Below are 26,067 nucleotides of genomic sequence, written 5' to 3'. Positions count from 1 at the left end.
CTGACGACGGTCAATTAACAGACCTTTTTTGGGGAAAACCTATGGAAATTTGGTGCATCAAATTTACCAATCTATTCATCTGAGTGAAGTAATATACTCCACCTGCAGAATTGTTTAATTAGCCTGCAAACATTATGCTGGCTTTCAAGCTGCTTCTGTATCACGGAAAGGAGCTGCATGTATTCCATAAACTCCTGCTTCCTTGACTAGATGGATTAGGCTGAGTCATAAAATAAAGAATTTAATGTGGAGCCTATTTGGCCCAACAAGCCCAGTCCTTCCACAGACCATGCTCAGTCAGGGATTCAAACCATTCCATTTAATATCCTGAGAGAATGTTTAGCATGTATACGCTACAAGGCATAAAGATAATCAAACAACTTTCCAGAATATTCATTAAATATTATTCTGCTGCAGTCCAACTGGCGCCAAACATTGTGGCCAATGAGCATTTTCAATCAGTGTCCAAGTTTGGTCAGTGAAGCCCCAGGCTCTGGTCCTCAGTGAAGCCCCAGGCTCTGGTCCTCAGTGTAGCCCCAGGCTCTGGTCCTCAGTGTAGCCCCAGGCTCTGGTCCTCAGTGTAGCCCCAGGCTCTGGTCCTCAGTGTAGCCCCAGGCTCTGGTCCTCAGTGTAGCCCCAGGCTCTGGTCCTCAGTGTAGCCCCAGGCTCTGGTCCTCAGTCTGACCCCAGGCTCTGGCCTTCAGTCTGGCCCCAGGCTCTGGCCTTCAGTGTGACCCCGGGCTCTGTCGTTAGGTATGATCCCGGGCTCTGTCGTTAGGTATGGCCCCAGGTTCTGGTCCTCAATGTGGCCCTGATGTGCTGTTTCTGAATCCTATTTCCTGGAATTGAATGAAAGAGTTGAGCCGTCTTGCATACCCTGGCCAGATTTTTACCATTCCCCAGTGGCTATTTGGCAGGTGGGGTGGGGGCATAAAACTGAGCACCACATATTAGCTCTAGCCCGCACCCGCTGCAATTTTATCAGCGGGCAGGGGAGGCTGGCACCAAGCATCCAGCTTGCCAAGTGAAACCTGGTGAACTGATGCCTGGCAAGAGATGGGGTGCCTCCTTTTCAGGCCCCCTATGACCACTGGAGGCCCCCAAAGGTAATTTTGCTGGCAGCCCCCACCCCGTTCAACCTTCCCTGCTCACCCCCATCCCCAGATTTCCTCTCCCCACTGCCTTGAAGATGCTGCAGTCCTAACAGTGGCCATGGCTCCAATGGCACAGCAGGGACCATAAAGATGCCAGCCGGCCGCTCTCTGAGGCAGGGCTTTCTCCCCAATGGAGGGGTGGGAGGCGGTTGGAAGGCCCACCTCAAACCAATTAATGGCCTGTCAGCAGTTAAATGGTCAAGCGGTGAGCTAGCCAAGCTGGTCGGCGCCTTGTCCCCAACACAAAATTCAGCCCTGTGAGGTGGGAGTTCTTGCAAGGTCATGAATTCCTGACTACAGGATATAATGATAACCGATCACATGCAGCAGGAGAAACTAGAAGCTGAGTTTGATGTCATGTGTGGCACCGAGGACAGTTTTACAGTGGGGAGATGCCACTTGGAGCTGGGCTGGGGTTGGGAGAAGTTTGTCTGTATAAATTCAGGGAAAGAAACAAGCCAGAAAGGCCTGGAGGATGGGAAAATAAAAGCATGAAATGAGAGAAGTCTCGACCGAAGGATAGCCGTCGACCTGAAATGCTAACATCTTTTTTTTCCCTCCCACCACAGTTCTGCTGAGTGTTTCCAAAGGTTTTTGCTTATATGGTAAAATCTTGGCAACCTCTCCTCATAATTTAATCCTTTAATCCCTGGTATTGTAAAAACATAAACGTAGAACTAGGAATGGATCATTCAGCCTTTCAATCATGGCCGATGCTTGATTTCATCTCCACCTTCCTGCACTATACCCTAAGTTCCCTTAGTATCCAAAAAACTAGTGACCTTTGTCTTGACATACTCAGCGACTGATCGCCCACAGATATGTGAGGTAGTGTAACACGAAGCTCCACAAGCCTTTGGGCAAAGAAAATTCTCCTCATCTCGGTCTAAAACTGCTTCGGAATTGTCCGCTTTTTTTCTTGAAGCTGTTGGTCATCTTTAATACTTTATAAGCTTTGACCTGGTGAAGGGTTTGTCTTCTGGATCATCACTCACCCAGGCTTACTACTGATTGGCACATCTCTTCCTGCATACCTAAAGAACGGACAGGGGGGATTAGAGATAAAGGTCAGCTAGCTTTTAGTTGTTAAGAAGGTCTCACACTATGTAAGGGCAACAACAAAATTTAAAAAGCTTTCCTTCATAGAGCAGAGACAATTAACTCTTTCATTTAGTCATCTAAATTCTGCTGAGTCTCTACTGCTCTTTAAAAGGAAACCAGGGAAAACTCTAGCTAGCATCTAGCTAGAAACTATCTAAACTATTAGGATTATGGAAATTGCATGCAAGAGAGGCAGCTTGTGCCAGGAGTTATACCTACCAAATTATATATATTACACTAGATTAGACACTGAGTACAACAATGCATTGGTCCTAACAACTGTTGATTGTATCTACATCTATCTCTGGGAGGACAACATATTCATTTCTTCAATCAATGTTATTTAGCTTAGTTCCAAACCAAAAGGGTAAACACAATTCCTCTGCATTAATAAGATCCACGGTAACAGTTTGCACTCAAGTTCAAAGCAGGGAACATCAATTGCCTCGAGTCAGAGAGATATTATCTCCCACATCTCAATAGTCTCTAAGGTGTCATTTTTAAAGAAAGTCAGGAGGAGCGAATTCTGTCCCTTGCGTAAGTGAAATTAAAAGATCTGAATAAAGTCAAGCCAAAAAAGAAAGGCTCATCTTATTATTTTTCAGGCTAAGGAGTCAGATCATGCAGCTAGAAATTTTCCACATCCTCTAAGACACTAATCTCTTTCAGATCAGATCAATTGGCTCATTCACTGCGAGCTAATTCCATGAACTTGAAATAGGTATTTTGTCTATTATTTATGCACATTTACATATATACCAAAGAGGTCCTTTCAAAGGATCAGCAGGAATAGGAGACTGGGGAAACTTATTTTCACTCCATAGCTTTCAGTGCAAACAGCAGGTAATAAAATGCCTCTAATACTAAATGTGTTCAGAGTCAAATTAATAGCTTGCCTTTTCTACCAAGACAAGGCACATGTACTCATATATAATACACAGCAGCTGCAAAGGATATGATACGGGAAGTTGAAAAGCCCAGTGGGAGGCTTGGGGACAGATAAGGAAAGGTTAGGCTTTTTTTTATTACCAGAATAAATTATAGGCAGATTAATAGAGCTGAGTTTAGGGCGGTAAAATGTCCCAGATGGAGAGAAAGACTGAAGACTCTACACATGCACCACTGAAAGAGGGCTCCTATTATTCACTACAGCTTCACCCTAAATATCAGGGCCTTATGTGAAACAAAAGAAAACCTGTGAGAGCTACTCACAATATGTTAAGCCCCATAATGAATCAGCAGCGGCTTCAGCTTCAAAAAGTACTGTAAAGTGCATGGGACATCCTGAGGTTGGGAAAGGTGATATATAAATGCAAGTTATTTCTTTTCTCTATCATGGACAAGAAAAGCAGAGTGAAAGTTTGCAATGGTATGGATTGCATTGCACTGGGGCCAAAATCAACCTCTACCAGCACAGCTGATGGAGATGATGCCTGGGGATCACTTTAGATCAAGTGCTCATTACGTTCAGTGATTCTGTTGAAGATCATTTCACGCACATTAAGCAGTGTGGCTGCTCTGTGAAGTCAGTGAGGCTGCCTGATGTCTGTGTACAAGCAGTGGGAAATAACAGCTTAGGATTGATGCTTCTTCAAAGTGTCTCCAAATGCACGTATAAGCGGTTGTGGAAAATTCTATGTTAGTTCACTAGCTGTTAGTTCCATGTTCATGTCAGACAAAATATAACACTCACACATTCGAATGTCCTGATTTCCATAACTGCTATTGTGTATATCATCACAATATCATTGAGTTCAGGATCATTTATCTGAACCCCAGTGGGACCTGAGAGATAAAACTCACAAGTACTGGTAATAGATCTAGGAACCAAAACAAACCAGCCCTATTGACTTTTGTTCTCTGATTAAAAATCAATACATGATCACAGTGTGTAATCCTTATCTCCCTGAGTAAACAAGGAACCAACTGCACAGCGGGAAACTTATTAACTTCTTGAATGAACATAAAACCGCATACACTGCATACTGAGTAATGCTTGGAAGAGGCAAGCAGAAACCAAAAGCTCAGCTGGCCGAGAAGCGAGTCAGTAAAAAAAGGCCAGTGAATCGTGCACCTTCTCAGCCCACTGCCTTCCTCTGCAGCAATTGTGGCAGAGACCGTCGTGCCAGGGTGGGTCTCCTGAGCCACACCAGGCAACGCAGACCACCACACACAAAACATTGTCCCACGTGATAGAAGGCTGCCAATGTAGTGTTATTAAAAACTATCAACGCCAGGTTTAAAATTATTAATTGAGCTGGTATCTACTGCTTCTCCCCTTCATGGGTTTGTTCTGATTTTAGTCTTATTACGCTTTGTCCCAGATTACCTCAACAGTAGAAAATAATTCTCTCCAACCCAACCTATCAATTTCTTACAAAATCCCGAATGCTTCAACTAAATCATCCCTCAACCTTCTTTATTTCAGAGAATACATGTTCAGTTTGAGTAAGCTCTCCTCAAACTCTAACCCTTCAGGGGCAGAATTTTCTCCCTGTCGGGGGAGGGGTTTGGGCGGGAGTGGGTGTGAACCCGATCGGCGGCCGCGATCGGGTCCGCGCCGCCATTTTACGTGGGCGGGCTAATTAAGGCCCGCCCAGTGTGATGCACACCCGCAGGGTGCTGTGCTCTTCCTGCTCAGGCAGTGGGGATTACCTGAGTCGGGACCTGCGCTCTTTCGTGTCACATGAGCTGGCACATGGCAAGGAACATTAATGGAAAACTTTGTTTAATTTATAAAAACTTCATGAAACCTCATCCCGCCCGTGGATGAGGTTTCACGAGAAATGAGAAGGCCGCCTGGGCTCTTCACCTGCCCGCCAACCTTAGTTTTTAACAGGCCTTAATAGGCCTTTGACAGTCCGGCGGGTGCGCAGCTGAACTGAAAATCTAAACGACATATGGTGACATCAGGATGCCCACCCGACATCACCGTGCATCATTTTACACGAGTCCCCGCTCGCCGACTGTAAAATTCTTCCCCAAGTAAACCGTTGGTGAATAGGCACTGTGCTCCATCCATGGCCTGAAACACCCTTTCTAAGGTGTAATACCCATACATAGTATCCAGATGTGTTCCAACCAGGGATTTACACAGCAGTAGCAAAACTTCCTCCTTTATATTCTGGCTCTCTAGTTATAAAGGTTAACATTCCACTATCCTTTTTGATTAGGTTTTAGACCTGACAATGACATTGTAGTGATTTCCATAGGTGAACTCTGATGTTTCTTTGGACCTCCAATTTCTACCATTAAAATAACATTCAAATTTTTCGGGTCAAAACAGATACCCTCACACCTATCTAAGCCCACTGGCTTAATCTATCAATGCCTCTTTATACTTGTACACTTTCATTACACTACTTGTTATACCACCAATCTTTATGTCAGCATTGGATATATGGATCTCTTTCTGTTATCTAAGTCTGCTTATCTATCTGCTTATCTAAGTAAGTTTATCTAAACTTCCCCTTCTCAACAAACAAAAATGCTGTACAGCACACAGTGAGTAACCATTGCTTTGCTGAGTGAGCATATGCTCCATGCAATAACCTTGCAAACACTGCAAAAACAGGAATGATAGATAAACAATACCAGATTATTATTTCAAATGAGAACAAATGGAATTCGCTACAGATAACCATAGGATGCATAGGGCTAATCTTGCAAATGCTGTGACAATTGTGTGCATGCCATAGTTGTGATTAAGAGCAGCTTATACAAACATACAAACAAGGAGTAGTAGGGGCATTTGGCCTCTCAAGCTTGCTCTGCCATTTAATAAGATCATGGCTGACCTGATAGTAACCTGAAATCTGCATCCCACCTACCCCCGATAACCTATCACCCCCTTGCTTACCAAGAACCTATCCACCTCTGCCTTAAAAATATCCAAAGACTCTGCTTCCACCACCTTTTCAAGGAGGGAGTTCCAAAGACTCACGAACCTGTAAGTGAAAAAAAATTCACCTCATCTTTGTTTTAAATGGGTGACCCCTTATTTTAACCCCTTATTACTAATTGGGGAAAGGTTAGGGCACATATTTGAGAACCAGTTTCCACCTGTTTCGGGGGAGAACTGTGTGGAAGTGCACTTATGTTATACTTATTTGATAAAGTAGATAGAAACTATTTCCTCTGGTGTGGATGTCCAGAACAAATGGGTAAAATGTTATAACTAATCAGCAGTGATGTTAGGAAGCACTTCTTCATATAAAGGGTAGTGGAAATTTCAAACTTTCTCCCCTAAAAAAAAACTGTTTAGGTTGTGGGTCAATTGAAAATTTTAAAACTGAGATGGATAGATTTTTGTTAGGTGAGGGTTTTAAAGGTTACAGATCCATGGTAACTAAACAGGATACAGATACAGAAGAGCCATAACCTTAATGATTGGCAAAACAAGCTCAAGGTGCTGAATATAGCCAATTCCTGCTCCTGTGTTCATTATAGATACATTCCCCAAATTTCAATAACATTTCTGGCTTGAATAAGCTTTGCTCTCAGTTGATATGCAAGCCCTAAAATGGAAGCCATTTAATATTAGAATGGAATGGTATCACATCTGAATGGCCAATACTAACTGAACCTATGAAGTGAGCAGAACATGGGGCTTTAAAGAAATGTTCAGCCTACTAAATAACAAACTAGTGTCTACACTGCAGTCACACTGGTTTCTTGTCTAGTTTGTTCATTCATTCTGTGGCTAAGCAGCACTAATTTGACCAGCGTTGACAAGCAAATGGAGCAAACTAGGAAAAGAACCTGGTTCCATAAGCAAATATGTATAATCATAAAGCAGAAAGTACAGGTGCAGCCTGACCTGTGAGGTAGTCTGGATCGGGTACAGGTTCAGACAGCTCTTCCTGACACTGGCTTTCACTGGGCAGAGCTGATACAATCATTCCATCGGGCAGCTGCTGTGGGATACCAGTCACAAAATTCTTCTGTCTAATGGAGAGAGAGAAGAAAACAATCCATGATGGAAACAGTTTGTTGGATATTATAGCTGCAGAGTTGGAAATTATGATTAATTCATAAATTAAAATAGACAGTCACACAGCTCTTCATTTTTGTTTACAATATTTGAATCTTAAAACCAAATATATTTGCTGAATCTGAACATTATGGATTGAATTTGGCCACTTCGGTGGGTACAAGGTAGCCAAGGATCAGCTAAGCCATTTGGTCCTTCCTAACTGATCAACAATTTGCCTCTATTGCCCCAGTCATGACTTCAAGCTGTTTCTGAAGATCCTCTGCGATTTTAAAATATTAAGTACCAACACACCAGTCCCACACAGGTGAGCATAATCTTACAATCCAACCAGTAGCACTGTAGATCCACTTTTTTGCCACAGGCTGCCCATACACCTGAGCTTGCACAATGGCTTTCTGAACAGGCACTGAACTTGGTTCAGTGCATCAGCATTCTTACATTGTACCATGCATGATTCACTAAGGTAGCATGGCAACTTCCTGGACGATTGTGATTTTCTTTTCCAAGTTGCAGATTATGCTGCACTATCCTACTAGGCCAATGAGTAGATGCTGATTTATGGAAAGGAACTCAGCCTTCTGTATACCCATTTCCTAAGTGGGCTCTTCCACAGGGTCCAAAGGAATCAAAAGATGCAGGGGTAAACTTGCCAAAGCTTTCTCTTAATTCAGGATAAAAGCATATAAAAGTAAAATTGACTTGGAAATATGCCCCGCATTACTTGACACAGAAGCCCATTCTATATAGTTATCACTTTATGTGCATGGAGCTTCCTATTATCAGCCCTAAATTTTTCTTTCATCAGCTTAAAGTTTGTGCCTCATTATAACACTGTCACTAATCCACTTAAAGTAGATTGAATGCTTCTGTAATATTTATCATTCCAAGTAATTGGATGAGGGCTTCTCCCCAGTTTATTTCATCATAAGTCAGTCTTGCGGCCTCCTTCATGTTGTCCCCTAGACTTGAATGTTTCCATGGAATCTCATCAGATCTAAACTCTCCATGTCTTTAGCATCTCCAGATTCGAGTATCACAACGTTTTCCTGCTCAGCCTCATATCCTCTACCTCCCATACACTGCAGCTTATCCTAAACTCTGTTGCCTGAATCCTAACCTACAATAACACCCATTCACCCATCAGAAGCACCAGTTGTTATGAACTGGGTGAGGAGGAGTGAGTTGACTCCCCTCTTCTTCAGCCCCCTCGATTGGTTGCAACAAAGGCTTTAAAATTTATTTTCCCTGTAAATACCTTTTCCAATCCAAATGTATATATTTGTTAGTAAGGAGCCAATTAGTAAGGAGCCAGGTTTTCTTGAGTCAAAGAAAGAGTTAGTTTATTAGCTACTAAACCTGAGAAAAAAATAATGAAGATGTGACGACACACACACACACACACACACACACCAATATCAGAAGCAAGAAAGTTAGAGTCCAATCACTACGGACAGGAGGGGGGTTAATTTAAACAACACTAATTTCTCCTCTCATCACCCATCCATAAACAGAAAGGTGTTTTTGATTTGCTTCCCCCTCCATAAAAGGTGCCACACTTCTAAACCCCTCAGTTTTAGTGTGGTCCAATTTTCTATTAATGGCCCCGCAGCAAACTCGAGATAGGATGATCTCAAAGGATTAGTTTATTCGCGCATGCTCAAATGAGGATATCTCATAGGGATAGAGAAAAGAAAGATTTACAGTGCAGAGGCCACAGAGGTAAGAAATATTGGGCGGAATCGTCCCAGATTTGCACTAAGTGCGGTAGTGGGCAGGAGAAAGAACGTTTACCCGCCGGCCGCAATGGCTGCTTTTCACGCCAATTCATCCCAATCCCGCCTCATCATGTATTCCTGGGAAATATGCTGTTTTGCTGGTGGGCGCTCTCCAATTCGCCCGCCATGCCCATCACCTTGCCACTCGCTCATGCCAGGTGCCATATTTAAATTGCAGCCATGCGCACACCTCTCAGTGCTTCCAGTACAGGACTGCCGCACAGAAGACATGGCCCCAAAAGGCAAGATGACTGCAGCCCCCTGCCCCACACCCGGGTTTAATGATGTGTCCCTCAAACGCCCTTTGGATGCTGTGGAGACCCATCGTGATGCCCTCTACCCCCAAGAGGAGCAGCAACATCACCAACCCGGCTTGGGAGGTGGTGGCAGCAGTGTTCAGTGCCAATGCTACCCAGTGCCAAAAGTGGATGAATGATCTCCTCTATTCTGCTGGTTTTGAGACTCTTCTCATCACTCTCAACTCACACACTCGCAAACCCAGCACACACTCACTGCCAGTTCAAGGGTCATCACCATTCACTCTCTCACACTCACCGTCATTGTCTTCATCCCGTACATGGGACCACTCACCACCCACACAGGTCAGGCTCACACCCGCGATGTCAGCGGACAGGGAAAATTCCACCCATGGGTCCAGAATCCAGAGCCAAAGTCCAATGAGGCATTCCTTCACGGAGGTCAGCAGGCTGAAAATCAATATAATTCACTTTTCTGGTGGTGTTGACTTTACATGATGAGATAGGCATGCAGAGATGTATCAGTCTTGTAGGTGATGGTACAGAAGTTCCACTTGAAACAGTGTAGACAGGGTCAGGTATTCAACCAGGACAGAGCGCCTCTTCTGTGATGCTGCTAGTTAGATGGTAAAATGGCAGACTGAGATTTTGTAGTGCAGCAAGGCAATATTACTGGTTGCACAAACTAGAGCTCCATGTCACATGACTCCCACCTCTCCATGTTGTCTTTGACAAGGGAGATGTATTCCTCATTGGGGCCCTGAGATTGTTAAATATCCCAACCATTAAGAAGTAAAAGGAAGGTTGCGGGGCCTTTCATCCTAGCAGAAGAGTATACTCCAGTTGGCCAACCCAGGTTATGAAATACAGATGGCTGCTGTATAACTCTCTTTGAATTTGATTTTTGCAGCCATAGGGGGGTCATTAGTGTCTCTTCAGAGATAACGAGGTGCAATTTCTTTGATACTGCCAGCTAGCTCCTTTTGTTTGAGGGTCACAGGCTGACCTGGATTCAGTCATTTTGAAAGGTCTTTGACCAGTTTTAAAAATTTTAGAAATAGCCACAAGGATATCGATATCTATTTTATGAAAAAATGTAAAGGTTGAGGTCTTAGTTCCTTCATACCAATAAAAAGTTAAAAGAATATATGATTAAGTTTTTTGCTTGTATTTGAAGCATAGATTATTGAACTTTGCGGCTTTTTGAAGTTAGTTGGCTTCTGATAGAATTCTGGAGTTGACTTAGCTCAGTTCTGCACTTTGTTGAAGACACTCTTTTAGCTTCAGAGGGAGAGAGAAAGAGAAATCATTACTGCTCTATTCCAGCAGTGTTTTTTTTTTCAGAATATCAGTTGTTTCTTTTCCCTCCACCTCTTGATTCTGCTTGGCAGAAGCAGTTTTTTTTTAAAAAAAACCTTTTCTGTATACTCACAGAAAGGATTTTTATTAGCCTGTCTTGCAGTCATTGCTGCCGGCCAAGTAATCCCATTTTTTGATATTTCATCTCCAAAGCTTTTGATGCAATTCAAAATAGTAATCAATAGGAGATGATGTTATTTCATCCTCCACATTTTGAATGTCTGGTGAGTATCCGGCTGGTTAGCAGTTCCCATTGCCTTGATAGAGTGACAGTTGATTAACATCCAGCAATTTGCATTTTTAATGCATTCCTTTCAAGTGAGTCCCTGTTTGAAGTGGACCTTGACAATCCTAGGTGTGAAATTCCACACAACGAGACTGCAATGCAATTCATATGGAAAATTTCCAGAAAAGTGGTCAACTTACAGTATCATACATCAGGTGACTCATGGCAGCCACTTTTGGGTCAGTGTCTTTCCTTGTATTTTTTTTTTAAAACAGATCTTCTTTAAACAGTTCAATATGTCTGTAGCTATTTGGTTAAGTTGTTGGTAGTTTTACTCAGTCACAGTTTCCGGTCATGGTGACCCAATTGAAATGTTTGCTTTATTCCATGCACTAGATTCAGCACCATGCTTTAAGGCAGATTTGTGGTAAAAAGGGATAAGTGGAGGGCAGGGACAAAGGGTTCTAGCTCGCACAAATCTATACTGAGTACTCTGGCAGTGGAATCAGCCTCATGGTAGTCATGTTTCTTTATTAAGTCCATGGAAGAACTCTGAATAATCAGGTTGGTGCACAGCTTTGGAGTTAGATATTGAGCACATCAAAGTGTCTGGCATGGTGAAACTCCTGGTCTCCTTACAGTATGCTGAAAGAACGTCTCCACTAGATAGCCGATAAGAAACCTGAGGATTGAAATGATAGCTGAAGGTGCTATCTGAAAACCAGGTATAAGAAGATGTGTTAATTTCTCAGGATTAGATTGCGGTGGCAGGCAGTTATTGCTGAAGCTGGTGGAATCAGCATTCAGTCAGGTGAATGATGGCAATGCATTCACACATTTTAGGATCAGGTGAACTGCTCACTCATTCTGCTACACATGAGAAGCTCCCAGTACCTACTGCCCACCTAAGAAGGATTCGGACCAGTGTTTTTAATTGTCTGATGACCAGACTGATGACTAACTTCTTTGAGGAACCTTCTTTAGGGCTAAAGTGATTTGGATGGTGGAAGCCCAGATCTCAACCCCAAATGGTACTTTTAGTGAACTAATACTTTCAGCATGCAACTCTGCAACATTTAAGGGAATAATTCATGATTATTTAGCCAGCCTAACACATTGCTAGATCCTCATTCAGATTATCCCCACACAGTTCCAGGTAATCCTGAAAAGCAGTGCTTCAACAGGTGATAGTCCCAGGAGTGGGGCAATAATTAATATTCTATTAACTAACTAACTGGCAAGCTGATAAAATCCAGCAGCACTAAATCTTGACTCTGTCAATCTATGCTTAAACACTTTGAATCTGGACTGAAAGTGTTGACTCCATACTTAGACAAACAGCAACACTACAGGTGGAACTAGGTTTCTCAACGGATTTATTTGGTGATTCTTGAATATGGCAAAGTTTTCCATTATATCAAATTCATGACTGACCAAGCTAAAATCCTAACCAAAGATTATTTCTGTGGTAACAATGATATTACATACACAACACTGCTTCACCTCATTATAACGTTGTGAAATATTTAGAGGTTTTCCTTGCTTATGGTTGTTTTTGTTGTGTGGGATATCTCAGCACAGAAAACATGCTTCAACAATATGAATAAATATAAGAGTCAGTGTATATCTTTTTGCTCCCACAGGCTTTCTGTGCCACAGCTCAGAGGCTCTGTATTCACTGTCAGTACTGCTTGTTCCTATTTTCCGATCCATTTTCAAAAGATGGTGCTGCAAATAAACTGTGCGAATGAGTCGAGCAGCTGGGGATTAATGTACCGATTCTGAATACAAAACTTCCAAATGTTATTTTTCTGAATTGGTCATTCACATTTAGAAATCAGTGCGAGCAGCTGCAAGCTCCTACTTTGTCCACAGATGTAAATTTAAAACTAACTCACCAATACATTGATATTTTGTTCTTAGAGCTTTCCATTTCAGCAACACATTCAGGGCAAAGAACCTATTAAAGCCAGAAATTGGGAAGTGCAAAAATAGCAAGAATTGCAAAATAAATTGTGCAGTAAGTTAGAAAATTCAAATGGTAAAATCAACATGAGTCTCTTATGTCTATGGTGCAGAATTGTTTTAGTTGAGTGCCCATCCTGTGGATTATGCCGCATATGCACTGCAGGGTTGATTGTCAAAGCAATTAGGACAAAAATACTTATATGTGTGCAGATGTCTAGAAGTCATAACTTAAACTAAGTTTCAGACTATGGAACTTCCACAGTACAGTTGGTAGGGTGGCAGATCCTGATAGGTTGGTATTTACAGTAGTTACAGTTCAGCTTATTGGCATGATAAACTGTAATATTCAGTGCCAGTTGTTACGACTAGGTGAGGAGGGGTGAGCTGGCTCCCCTTCTATTCAGCCCCCTCAGTTGGTCACAAGAAAGGCTTTTACATTTCTTTTCCCCGTAAATGCCTTTTCCAATCCAAATGTATTTATTTGTCAACAAGTGGCCAATCAACCAGGTTTTCTTGAATCAAAGAAAGATTGAGTTTATTAGTTACTAAACCTGAGAAAAAATAATAAAGACATGATGACATACATACAGATTTCAGGCTTAAGAAAGTTAGAGCCCCATAGAAAGTTAAAATAATACATTATTAAGTCCTTTGCTCATCTTTGAGCATTACAGCCATTTGAAGTTATTTGGTTTCCTTTAGAATTCTGGAGTTGACTTGGTTCAGGTCTGCACTTTGTTGAAAATACTCTTTTAGCTTGCGTGAGAGAGAGAGAGAGAGCGAGATTGTTACTGCTCTTTTCCAGCAGTGCTTTTAGATGAGTGTGATGATTCTTCTCCTCCTCCTTCTGATTCTGCTTGGCAGAGCTAGTTTTTAAAACTCCTGTCTGTATGTTCCCTGGAAGGAGTTCATTTAGCATGTCTTGTGGTCCTTTTTGCACAGCAAACAATCTCATTTTTGATCTTTTCATCTCCAAACTTTTTGACGCATTTCAAGATAGAAATCAACAGGAGATGGGTTACTTCATCCTCCACAGACAGTTTTGAATGTCTGATGAGTATCTGGATGGTTAGTAGTTCCCACTGTTTTGATAGATCTACAGCTGATCTTAGTCCAGCACTTTGCATTTTTACTGCCCTTCTTTCAAGAGAATCTCTATCTGAAGTGGACCTTGACAGTCCCCTTCCCGCCCCCCATCACCACCCCCCCCCCCCACCCGCCCCGCCAACCCCTGGTGTGAAATTCCATGCAATAGGTCTGCAGTGCACTTCATATAGAAACTTGCCAGAGAAGAGGTCAACTTACAGTATCAGACATCATGTGACTCAAGGCAGCCATTTTGATCAATGTCTTTTGTAGTATTTTTTTTAAACCAGGTCTTCTTTAAACAGTTAATTATGACTGTTGGTAGCTGGTGAAGTTGTAGGCGGATCTCACTCAGTCACAGTTTCCTGTCGTGACACATTGCTGATACTCGTTAACATTTGTTGTCACTACCAATATATCATTGATGGCAGGTGGAAGAAACTGTGTGCTGGGGTGGTTTGTGTTGGCCTCTTTATTCATATTGTAGTCTTGTCACTGGGTCTTTCTGATTGCGGTGCTGTGAGGTAAATGTGAGGCAAGAGCCAAGAACGGCTTCTCTCATTAGCTTTGGGTCACAGTGACCACATAGGGCACACTAGCCTTTCCAAATCCATGGAGGAAAATTTGCATTAAGAGTATAAATTATCTCACGAAACTAATGTTAGTAAAACTACATGCCTTTGTGTGGAATGACAAGTAAGTAGTTTGCTGTGTCTGACTAAAAAAACCTTGAGAACTGCGTACTGAAGATGTAATCACCATATCATGAATGTCAAATACATTACAGTAGCCCTTCATTGGCACCAAGCTAGCGAGAAAACCACCCTCATCTTCCATTACCTTGTACCATGCAATGTTCCCAGTTCCTTCAAGACTGCTGTTACCATTCCCATTCTCAAGAAGATCACAGAAGGGCCTTACCCATACATCACTCTCTTATGAAATATCACTTTCTCCTAACTCTCCAATATTACTCATCTGTACTTTCACCCCTTCCCCAAGGCTGATCCTCCATTATCTGCCATCTTTCCTTTCGGTCCAAAGCCCTGGGACATCTCAACACTTTGCAGCTTCTCTCCAACATCTCCTTTGTTGCGCTTTAAGAAACCCAACTGCGAGGAGCATTAGAAAATTAAGAGACATTTGCTGAATCCTGATGAAACAAAAGATGTGTAAATGCCCAGATATGCCTGACTGTCAGCTATTGCAGAAGATTTTCTGCACTGGAATTCTACCGCATTCTTCCCAACGTTGTATTTAATTTTACAGTTACAGCAAGAGGAATTGTGTTACTGTTACAACGTCTTTTATCCTGGCCACTATCAATCATTCAGACACTATCACTAAAACAGATTATTGGCTCATTATCATATTAATGGCCGTAGGAGCATGTTGTACTCAGACTGACTGTCACATTTCCTACATTACATGTAAAAAAAGGTACTTTAATAGCTGTAAAGTGTTTTGATCCACCCTGAGATCCTGAAAAGTGCTATATAAATGCAAGGGTTTAGCTCTTTTAGTCCCTTATCAAGAAATGGACTCCTGCTGTATTTAAGTAACACTTAGCTGGTCCATATCAGTCATTCTTCTACCCCATTTGAGCAATAGTGTCTGTTTACAGTCTATTCATATAGGGCCCAGATTTTGAGGTCAGCAGTGAACAGCTGCACCAGCTGTTCATTAACCTGCCCACAGCCTATGGGCTTTTGCCTGGAACATGCTACGATTTGAGAGTCACAACTTTGCCCCTCCCTCTGTAGAAAATCTGAGACCTGTGTGAAATGGACAAATAACTTTGTTTCTCCTTAACCAATCAGATTGAAGAATCCTGACTGAAGTATGAGGAGTCTAAATTAGGAATTGTAAGTTAGAATAGTTTATTCAATGCTAAGTCATGTACAGAAAGCAAAATAAAGACAGGGGAAGAAAGATGGGGTTAAGATGGAGACAGGAATAAAAACTTTTAGAAACTCTCTTTAAAAAGAAAATCCAACAATAATTAAAACTGAAGGACTGAGATTCCAAGCTTCCAAAAGTGAATTTTCAGTGCCAGAGAGGTTGTTTGGCAGTAATTAAGAAGATTCATGCTATTAAAAATTCATTCACACTGGAGTGGAAAAACCCTAACTTCTTCTGATTTCTTTATTGGGTATATAAGCACATTAGTACCATAACCTCACTCACATTTCAGGTATTTGAATATCAAGCCCCTATCAAGGAACAGGACAATCCAGATGGCAAATTCTGGTTTTCCACATTTTCACTGCACATGGACAGTCACTGGATGTTGCTGTCCTATTTACTCATTAATAAGAGTGACTGCAAAATCCTTACCATTGAGTTTTTAAATGATTTGTGTTGCGAATTCAAGGCTATATATTTCCTCACATGAAAGCTTTCAAACTCTCACAGGCTGATCATCTTGGATTTAAGGATAATGGTGATTTAAGGGTAATGAAGATATGTCACTGAAGTTTTAGGAGTAAGGTATCATGGAAGACCAATGAGGCAGAGATTATAAATGGACTTAAAAGACAATTAGATATGCTCCTGGAGTGAAAGGATGTTGGGGATTTACTGAGAAGGTAGGCAGGTGGGTCTTGTTGGCCTTCACTTTTGTTCTATTAAATTCTTATGCCTTTTCATGAAAAATACATCAACTGAGTTTTAGAATGATGACAGCAAAGAAGGACGTCATTTGGCCCATTGTGCCAGTCCCCCTGAAAGAGCATCTCAGCTTGTCCCACTTCCCTGTCCTTTTCCCATAGCTCTGTAATTAATTTCCCTTCAGATAATTAACCCAATTTGTTTTTGAAAACCATGATTAACTCTGCTACCACCACACTCCCAGGCAGTGCATTCCAGATCCTGACCACACACTATGTGAAAAGTTTCTCTTCATGTCGTCTTTGGTTCTTTTATCATGCACCTTAAAACTTTCTGTTGGTTGCTAAAATCAGTGAAAGCTCAAGCCAGCCACTGGTTAAATCTGAAGAGTTTCGGAAATATTAAAGTGACACAATATATTGCACTGCCTCTTTCTTGAAGAAGCTCAGTCTGTCTGTGTAAGAACAAGGTGTTAAATATTCTTGAGAATTAAATCACTCCCTCAAATCACTTTGTTTCATCTGTGAGAATTGCATTGTGTTCTGGAGATTTGATGGATGAAAGCACAATTATTCAGTTCCACCCCATGTACTGTGACATTAGCCCTAATTATATTGCATAGACTGGTTCACTGACTGCAATTAGATTTGATATATTGGGATGCAGGTCAGATGCTTTGGAGCTGACAGCACAAATAAAGAACACAATTCAATAAGACATGAAATGAGTGAAATAATAACACTCAACAATTTCATTTCAAAGAGTTTTGACTCTAAAATTCACTTTTCAAGACTTCAAAATCAAAGAGAGAAAAGACACTCTTGCATCCTGTTCACCTTCATGGTGGATGGACTTGAGGTGTGGAGATGGAGGTGCGGGTTGTTGCAGTAGAAAGATAAGATTTTAATTTAAAAATGGAATTCACCATTTTAATTTTAATCTCCTCATTAGTTTGACCTTCTGAACATCTCTGCTGAGTTTTTCAAGCAGGAAGCATAATGAGGAATATGGGTTTACTGTACTTCAGAGCCCAGTTACATGAGAGAATAAATGATCTGTTCCAGATAAGAGGCTTTTGAAAGGATTTAAGGGTCACTAAGTACTTATTTGCAATTATAGATATTTTAATCAGATTTTCATTTTGCCTAAAATCAATGAACAGGAGAAAAGATGAAAGGTAAACAGAAATATCTCCAATGAAGAGTCCTTTGTGATTTTTTTTCTTTGAGTACATTAAGCATGCATGTTTTATATTAGAGCAAGACACAAAAAGCTGATTATACAAAGCTTCATTCAGTATATGCTCAAATAGTCTGTATCCAGCCTTCTGCTCCAGCATCAACTACATGGGATGTTCACTGCAACCATTATAGCATGTTCTCACAATGCACTTGTTGGAAAAGGCAATATGTGATGCATTTCTAAGTTACATAGACAAGAAAGTCCTAATTTCAGTAACTGGTCTACGTGGCGTTAGTTCATGTCAGCAGAAGTGAATGAAGTAACAAAAAAAGTCAGCGTCATTGAAGTAGGGAATGGAAAAAAGATAAAAAGAGATCTGACATGATTCAGCTGGAAATACACACATTGCAGATGTTAGTCAAGGACATAATTGGGCTTTGCTGTAATTGAGCAAATAATCGGCCAACACGCAGAGCTGAAATTACACCTCTTGTTAGAGGGCGATCAACTAGGAGTTCCATCATATACCCATCTTGTGCCGAATGCAGTTTCCTGGGTTGGGACTTGTTTATTATCCAGGGTTGGTTCCCAACAAGGTCCCCATCAAAAATAGGGAGCCTGTCACAGGCAGCACCTTTGAGGGGTGAGTAATCATTAAAGTTGCGGAGGTGCTGGCAGGATGTTTGTGGCATTTCTGGAAGAGAGGCAGATAATGGGCCTGGAGAGTGGGAGAGGTGACCAGCACTGGGCTACTGCCTCAGGGACAACTGGGATCCAGGGATTCACTGGTGGAATGCAGGGAAATCGAATAGAATCTGCCTTTCTGCCATTATTTGCAGGTAAGGCGGGAGTGGGGTTGTAAAGGGCAGAAGATGAAGTTATGAAAGCTTCAGGAATAAGCAGAGTTGGCAAACCGAGCCATACCCAAGGAAAAATTTGTGCCTTGAGGAAGGAAGGAGATTTCTTTTTGAAGAACCATTGAGAGATGAGACATTTCTGAAATGAGCACTGAGGCAGTTTCCACTGGTGCAGCACAGAAAAGGAGAAAGTAATGTGGATTCAACTGTAGCCCCCTTCCAACTTCCCCATAAAGAGTGTTCCTGATTTCAGTGGAAATTCTGAATGAAGGAGGAAAAGTCGTAAAGTAAGTCACACAATACAATTCTTGCGCACAAGCACAGACCCCCATTAGAGACATGAGATTCCCCTGTCCCCATGTGAGAAGTAGCACTTGGCACAGATGGTGAACCTTAACAGGAGGCCAGGGATGGAGTGGGGTGTGGGAGCAGCCTAGGATTGCCAATCCTCCAGGATTGGCCTCCATGGAGCCTCCAGGAATTGAAGGTCGATCTCCAGAACACTGCTGTGTGAAACCCTGGAGAAAAATCATTGGGATGTTAAAGAAGATTGCCTTTTTGTCATTCTCTTTGAACATTTCTATTTATCAGGTATAAAAATATTGAAAATGGGGGAAAATAAGGCTGTTTAACTGAGAGTCAAGCATCATCCAATTGGGTAATGAATCTTTTTGCTTTCCAATTGGCATAGGAAGGTAATGAATTGCAAGGATAGATGTACTGGCCAACTAATGACTGGAGCATAGGGGCAAATCATGTGATGAAACCTCCAGGGTTTAATCACAGTCGGCAACCCTAGAACAGTTGTTTTGCCAAAAGAGGATAATTTAGTTAATATTATATGGAGATGCATTGTAGTTCCAGGTGCTACTCAAAGCATGAGACAATGAACAGGAGGCAGGTGCTTTTGCACAGGGAGGGATGGAAGAACAGAGGACGTTGTGCTGGATGTTTGCCACACAAATTCCTGGCAGTCAGTAGCAGAGACACATCAGTGGAACACCTGTGAGCAGTCTGCTCCTTTCGCACTCTGTTTGTGTTAACACATGAGACAAAATGTGCAAAATCAGGAAAATGTCATGAAAACATCATAATTTTCATAATATTATTGTGATTTATTTTAAAGGTAGGTTAATATGTGGTTAATAGATTAGTTTCCCTGTGTGATGTGTGTGTGGTGGTGGTGGTGGTGGTGGTGGGGGCGTTAATTGAATTGCAGGTGGCTAATCTGGAGCTTTTGAGTTAACAAAAGAGAAGCTGGGTTTGAAATGCTAAATACGTAAACATGGCTGAAGTTTTAGAATGTGAGGTGCAAAGAACAGTTGCATTTTTAGATAAGCCAAAGTGGTGAATTTCAAAGAGATGGTAAGGTGTTACACCTAGCCAACAGAGGCTAAGCTAAACAGTGTGTTTATTTTTCCCAAAGGTTACTGATAATATGAGTATCATGGAAGATTTACATTATGGAAAAAGTAAAGTTGCAAAGACATATTGGGGCAGTGGGATTTACATTAAAAATGGAGAAACCTTTATAAAGGAGATGAGGTTATGTGTAAGGAAAAGGCATTCTAAGATCCAACAAGTATGAAAAGCCTCCAGCCTGTATGTACCACGTTGCTGCCTATAGGAACCGAAGCTAAGAAAACTCATTGTGAATATCACTGTCCAGGGTATTGTGTGCTTTGCCTGGGTCTGCTGAAATCTATTTTGTTTTACTGTTGCCTTAACAGAGGTGTAACTGGGAGCTAGATTAATTAGGAGATTTAGGAGTTATTATGGTAGTAATTTGTAGACCTATGTATGTGCTTAAAATCTTTTCTTCTATTAATAAATGTTTAACTTTTAGTTTTGTAAAAAACCTCTCAGTCTTGGTGGCCTCATTACTATTGAGTTCAAGGCACGCATCTCGAAATAAAGTACAAATTGCAAACTGTTGTGGCAGCTGTTTCACGTTTCCCTCTGGGATTTGAGCAGCTTAGCATTTACCATCCACTGTGCCATAACAAAAAGAAGAAAATACTTGAAAGGGAGAGTCTTGTGCTCAAAATGTACATGTTAAATATGATACCTATTAGGTGAATAGTACAAGCTTCTTACATAAAGTCCCCCACAGGAGGTTGATTAGCAAAATAAAAGCACATGGGATCAGAGGCAATATACTGGCACGGATTAAGGATTGGCTAACAGGCAGAAAACAGAGAGTAGGAATAAATGGGTTATTCTCGCGTTGACAGGCTGTGACTAGAGGGGTACTGCAAGGATCAGTACTTGGGCCCCAGCTGTTCACTATATATCAATGATTTAGATGTGGGGACCAAATGTAATATTTCCAAGTTCATGGATGGTACAAAGTTAGACGGGAATGTGTGTTGTGAGGAAGGTGTAAAGCGGCTACAGGAGGATTTGGACAGGTTTAGTGAGTGGATGAGAACATGACAGATGGAATATAATGTGGAAAAATGTGAGGTTATCCACTTTGGTAGAAGGAACAGATGTGCAGAGTATTTCCTAAATGGTGAGAGGTTAGAAAGTGTAGACGTACAAAGGGACCTGGGTGTCCTTGTCCATAAGTGACTAACATGCAGGTGCAGCAAGCTGGTAGGAAGGCTAATGGAATGTTAGCCTTTATTGTAAGAGGATTTGAGGGTAGGAGTAGTGAAGTCGTGCTTCAATTGTATAGAAGCTTGGTTAGATCACACCTGGAGTACTGTGTGCAGTTTTGGTCCCCTTACCTCAGAAAGGATATTATTGCTATAGAAGGAGTGCTACAAAGGTTCACCAGACTTGTTCCGGATTGGCAGGACTGTCTTATGAAGAGAGATTGGGGAAACTGGGCCTGTATTCTCTAGAGTTTCGAAAAATGACAGGTGATCTCATTGAAACCTACAAAATACTTAAAAGTAAAGACTGGGTAGATGAAAGTAAGACCTTTCGCCTGGTTGGCGAGTCTAGAACCAGGGATACAATTTCAAAATAAGGAGAAGCCGCTTAGGACCAAGATGAGGAGAAATTTGTTTACTCAGAGGGTTGTCAATCTTTGGAATTCTCTACCACAGAGAGCCGTGGATGTTCAGTCATTGAGTATGTTTAAGGTAGAGATTGATAGATCTTTGATTAACAATAACATAAAGGGTTATGGGGATAATGTGGGTAAAAGGCATTGAAATGATCGATCAGCGATGATCCTATTGAATGGTGGAGCAGGCTCAACGGGTTGAACAGCCTTCTCCTGTTCCTATGTTTCTATGGGAAGAGTTTTCCGTTGGTGAGCAGACAGGCCCACTCACCGACACTTAAAACGACACACGGTAACATTGGGTGTGTGTCCCGAGTTCACAGCGCGACATTTAGTTTGTCAGTTGGGCAGGCGCACAGCCAAACTGTCAAAGGCCTATTAAGGCCACTAAGAAAGTAATTAAAGTTGTTTAGATTGCTACCTGTCCAACCTTAAGGTTGGCAGGTGGGCAGGCAAAGAGCCCAAGCAGCCTTCACATTTTTCATGAAACCTCATCCACGGGCGGGATGAGGTTTCATTAGGGGTTTATTGATTAAATAAAAAATTTGGAAAAAATTAATGGACATGTCCCAGCTCATGCGACAGCTTCAAATGAGGGGACATGTGCTTAATGTTTTTTTTCCTTTATTAAATTTTTCTCAACTTAAACTAACCTCCCTAAGGCAGGAAGGTGCCTCAGGAAGATTTCTGTGCTCTTTTGCGCGCGTGGGTGAAAGAACTCAGGCCCCGACTCATGGAATCACCCCCCACCCGCACAGGGAGCACACAGACTTCCTGGCGGACGTCACGCTGGGTGGGCCTTAATTGGCCCGCCTACTTAAAATGGCAGTACGCCCTCAATCGGGGGCGCCGATTGGAGGTGCGCCTCTACACGCCTGCTCCTAAACTACCCCCCCAATGGGGGGAAAATTCTGCCCAATGAATTTTGCATCAGAAACAGGCAACTGATGTTCATTATAAGCAACAACTGCTAAAATGCAGTGGATTCTGAGTTTTTAAAATGCCTTTAAAATGCTCCCAGGTAGGTATTCAGCCATTTCTATCTTTATCAGGAAACACTGGAAACACTCAGCAGGCTGGCAGCATCTATGGAGAGAGAAAAACACTTCTTGTTTCAAGCTGATCACTTCTAATGACAGGTCATCAACCTGAAATGCTAACTGTTTTACTCTCAATAGATGCCACCTAACCTGCTGAGTGCTTCCAGCGTGTTTTGTTTCTATTTTAGCTTTCCAACATCCACAGTATTTTGCCTTTAGTTAGCCAAACACCATCTAATGAGAAACAATTAGTTGTAAAGTACTAGCAGGCAAAACTGCAGGTTTGGAGTCAGAGCACAAACTTTGCTTGAGGTAACATGTATCATTCCATGGTCACCATATAAATTACAGGGCATTGACCAGAACTGCAAGTCCATTTATGTACAAGTGAAATGTCTAGACAGAATGACGTCACTGAGAAATGCACTCCTTTGCTTTCGGAGAACCTTCTTGTCTGGTTTACATAATTATCCTAAAAGGTTATCATCAGCCCTGACTTGCTCTCACCATTAAAAGTGTCATTACCCTGGCAGTACAGTCAACACTCTGTGCACAAATTACACAGAGATGAAGGTAAGTGAGAAAGAGTCAAGGGTAAAGTGTAAAGGGGCTTCCTTGTTGAGGCTCTGATTTAAAACATCTGTTTAGCATGTGAAAGGTAGGAGGTCTATAAAAAACCTACTGCACTGCTGCAACATTACCTTAGTTATTGTTAAATAATATTCTCAATAAAACATTCTCTTGAATTTGCATCACTGTTACAATTATGGAGTAGTGAATAAATGGCTCCGAAATGACATGGTGTGATATGTAGGGTGGAATGGTCCCAAATTTGCACTAAGTGCGATAGTGGGCAGGAGAAAGGATGTTTTACCCGCTGGCCACAATGGCGACTTTTCACACTGCATCGCCCCTTTCCTGCCTCATTAATTCTGCAGCCACAGAAAACACGCCGTCTCACTGGCAGGAGGCCCCCGATATACCTGCCGCACTGCTACCTCGCCACTTCCTCACACAGGGCACAGGGCGCCATATGCAAACTGCAGCTGCACACACACTCCTCAATGCTTGCAGCCCAGGAAGGTAGCAGCGCAGACACAGCACCAAAAGCCAAGAAGGGTGCAGCCCCCCCCAATTCAGCTACGCATCCCTGGGATGCTTTCTGAACACCGTGGAGGCCCGCTGTGATGTCCTGTACCCTCGCGCTGGCCGAAGGAGCCCCATTAGTCTCACCACTCCAGCTTGGGGGGGGGCGGTGGTGGAGGTGGTCAGTGCCAATACTGTACACAAGAGGTCAGCCATCCAGTGAAGAAAACAGACGAATGATCTCATGCATGTCACCAGGGTAAGGCAACCATTTCATCACTCTAAACTCACACACTCACATTTGGCCCGGCCATCTTCAGCTGCTTCATCAACGTCCTTCCTTCCATCATAAGGTCAGAAGTGGGGATGTTCGCTGATGATTGCACAATGTTCAGCACCATTCGTGACTCCTCAGATACTGAAGCCGTCCATGTCCAAATGCAGCAAGACCTGGACAATATCCAGGCTTGGGCTGACAAGTGGCAAATAACATTCACGTCACACAAGTGCCAGGCAATGACCACCCTCAATAAGAAAGAATCTACCTATTGTCCCTTGACGTTGAATGGCATTACCATCACTGAATCCCCTACTATCAATATCTTTAGGGTTACCATTGACCAGAAACTGAACTGGATTAGCCATATAAATACTGTGGCTACATGAGCAGGTCAAAGGCTAGGAATCCTGCAATGAGTAACTCACCTCCTGACTCCCCAAAGCCTCTCCACCACCCTGTGGAACAATTTCAGGGCTTTTGTGCATATACTTTTCTACAGTCACACAAAGACTTGTGCATTGTCTCCCGCACAGACACAAACACAGACACTCCCATATCTACCTGCGAATCTTTTTGTCTAACAGTGGTACCTTGCCCATATTCAGAAAGGCACTATCAATGACGACTGTTCAATCCCCACAAATTTCACACCAATAGCCCTTCATTTAAAGAAATCACTGGATGATGACAATACCAAAGCACTGCTAAAGTCATCTACAAATCTGGTCCCCATACCAGCCAACTCTTTAGGAAGGTGTGGTGGAAAACATGGATGCTTGACTTCCAGCATATTTAAGAATGAACAAAGCAATTACATCACATTGCAGGGTACTGCTGCTAATCTGTACTTTTGAGATGAGAGACTGTGATCTGTCTGCTGTTGTATTAAAGCTTTTAAGTTGTTTTCAGATCAGTGAAAAATCTGGAAAAAGGAGCCTGTGGGAGCATTTTGCACTGAGACATGGTGATTAGGCTTCCTAATTTTGGAGGCATCACTATGGCAGCCATTCAAGTTTTAATTTCCATCTTCAGTCTGATAAAATGTTAGGTCAATCATTGAAAGCTCAATCAACCCAGCTCAAAGCACATTCTAATGATGACACCTACAGATGTAGGCAAACAAACACGCGAAACATTCTGGTCCACATCAGCCAGTGATGTAGGGTAATGGAATATTCAGAAGCTTTTCTGCTTTTTGCAATACAAATGAGCAACTTTCAATAGCTTCAGGTTAAAGGGATACTGTTGTCTTCATTTGTTTTCAATGTTTTGAGATTATTTTTTAAAATGATGTAAAATGTGCCTTTGCCTGTATAATCAGCACAAACACAATGCGCAAAACTATTCAGCTTTGTCACGATGCGCAAAACTATTCAGCTTTGTCACGATGCGCAAAACTATTCAGCTTTGTCTGCCTTTCTAAACAAAAGCAAATCTCGCCAATTGCAATGATGGTGTCACTTTAAAATAAAGAAAAAAAATTAATGTTTCAGATCTTTCTGAAATAAACAGAATATTACGAACTGTAGCTTTCGGGGATTTTATATCCCCAAAGAATAGCAGCCATTAGAGAACATTACAAGATCTGTCGTGTCTACAAATGTTCAATGAAGGGCTGCATTTTGCATTTGGTTAAATCCCACGATAGTCATTTAAAAAATGTGGGATGGAAATGAAAGGGAAACAGAAAGAGAAACATTTTATCACTGAGTACAGCAGTGCCCTTGTCACTGAGATAGGAAATCAAACAAAGTGCATATGTTACTGGGGGTTGGGTATATTTGGAGGGCAGTGGTGTCATCAGTGCATCAACCACAATTCAGACTGTAGGTGCGGTTATCCTACCTCTTATACGTTTGAAGCGACTCATTGTACATTGCTGTTCTGTCATTTGGAAGACATTTAATTCCATTCCCTACACTTGAAATGATTTTGCAATGTCATAGAAGATGGAGTTTTAATTAGTGCCTGTCTTTTGTGTGCGTAACATTGAGCATTTAAAGCTGGCAGTCTTCTTTCCTTTGACTCAAAATAAATTAACACAGTTTATTGCAGAGGGGATATCAGCTCAACG

General features: G+C 41.9%; 1 protein-coding gene across 1 annotated transcript in view; it reads right to left on the bottom strand.

Moving 5' to 3' along the window:
* The window catches only part of astn1 (astrotactin 1), a 2,752,121-nt gene that overhangs the window by 646,512 nt on the left and 2,079,542 nt on the right, over positions 1–26,067 (bottom strand). The window contains exon 16 of the mRNA XM_041207794.1: positions 7,075–7,202. Coding sequence (XP_041063728.1) covers positions 7,075–7,202 — 128 coding nt within the window. The remainder of the gene's footprint in view (positions 1–7,074; positions 7,203–26,067) is intronic.

This window comes from Carcharodon carcharias, chromosome 16, assembly GCF_017639515.1.
Source record: "Carcharodon carcharias isolate sCarCar2 chromosome 16, sCarCar2.pri, whole genome shotgun sequence".
Classification (NCBI taxonomy): Eukaryota; Metazoa; Chordata; class Chondrichthyes; order Lamniformes; family Lamnidae; genus Carcharodon; species Carcharodon carcharias.
This window is presented reverse-complemented; position numbering and strand designations above follow the sequence as displayed.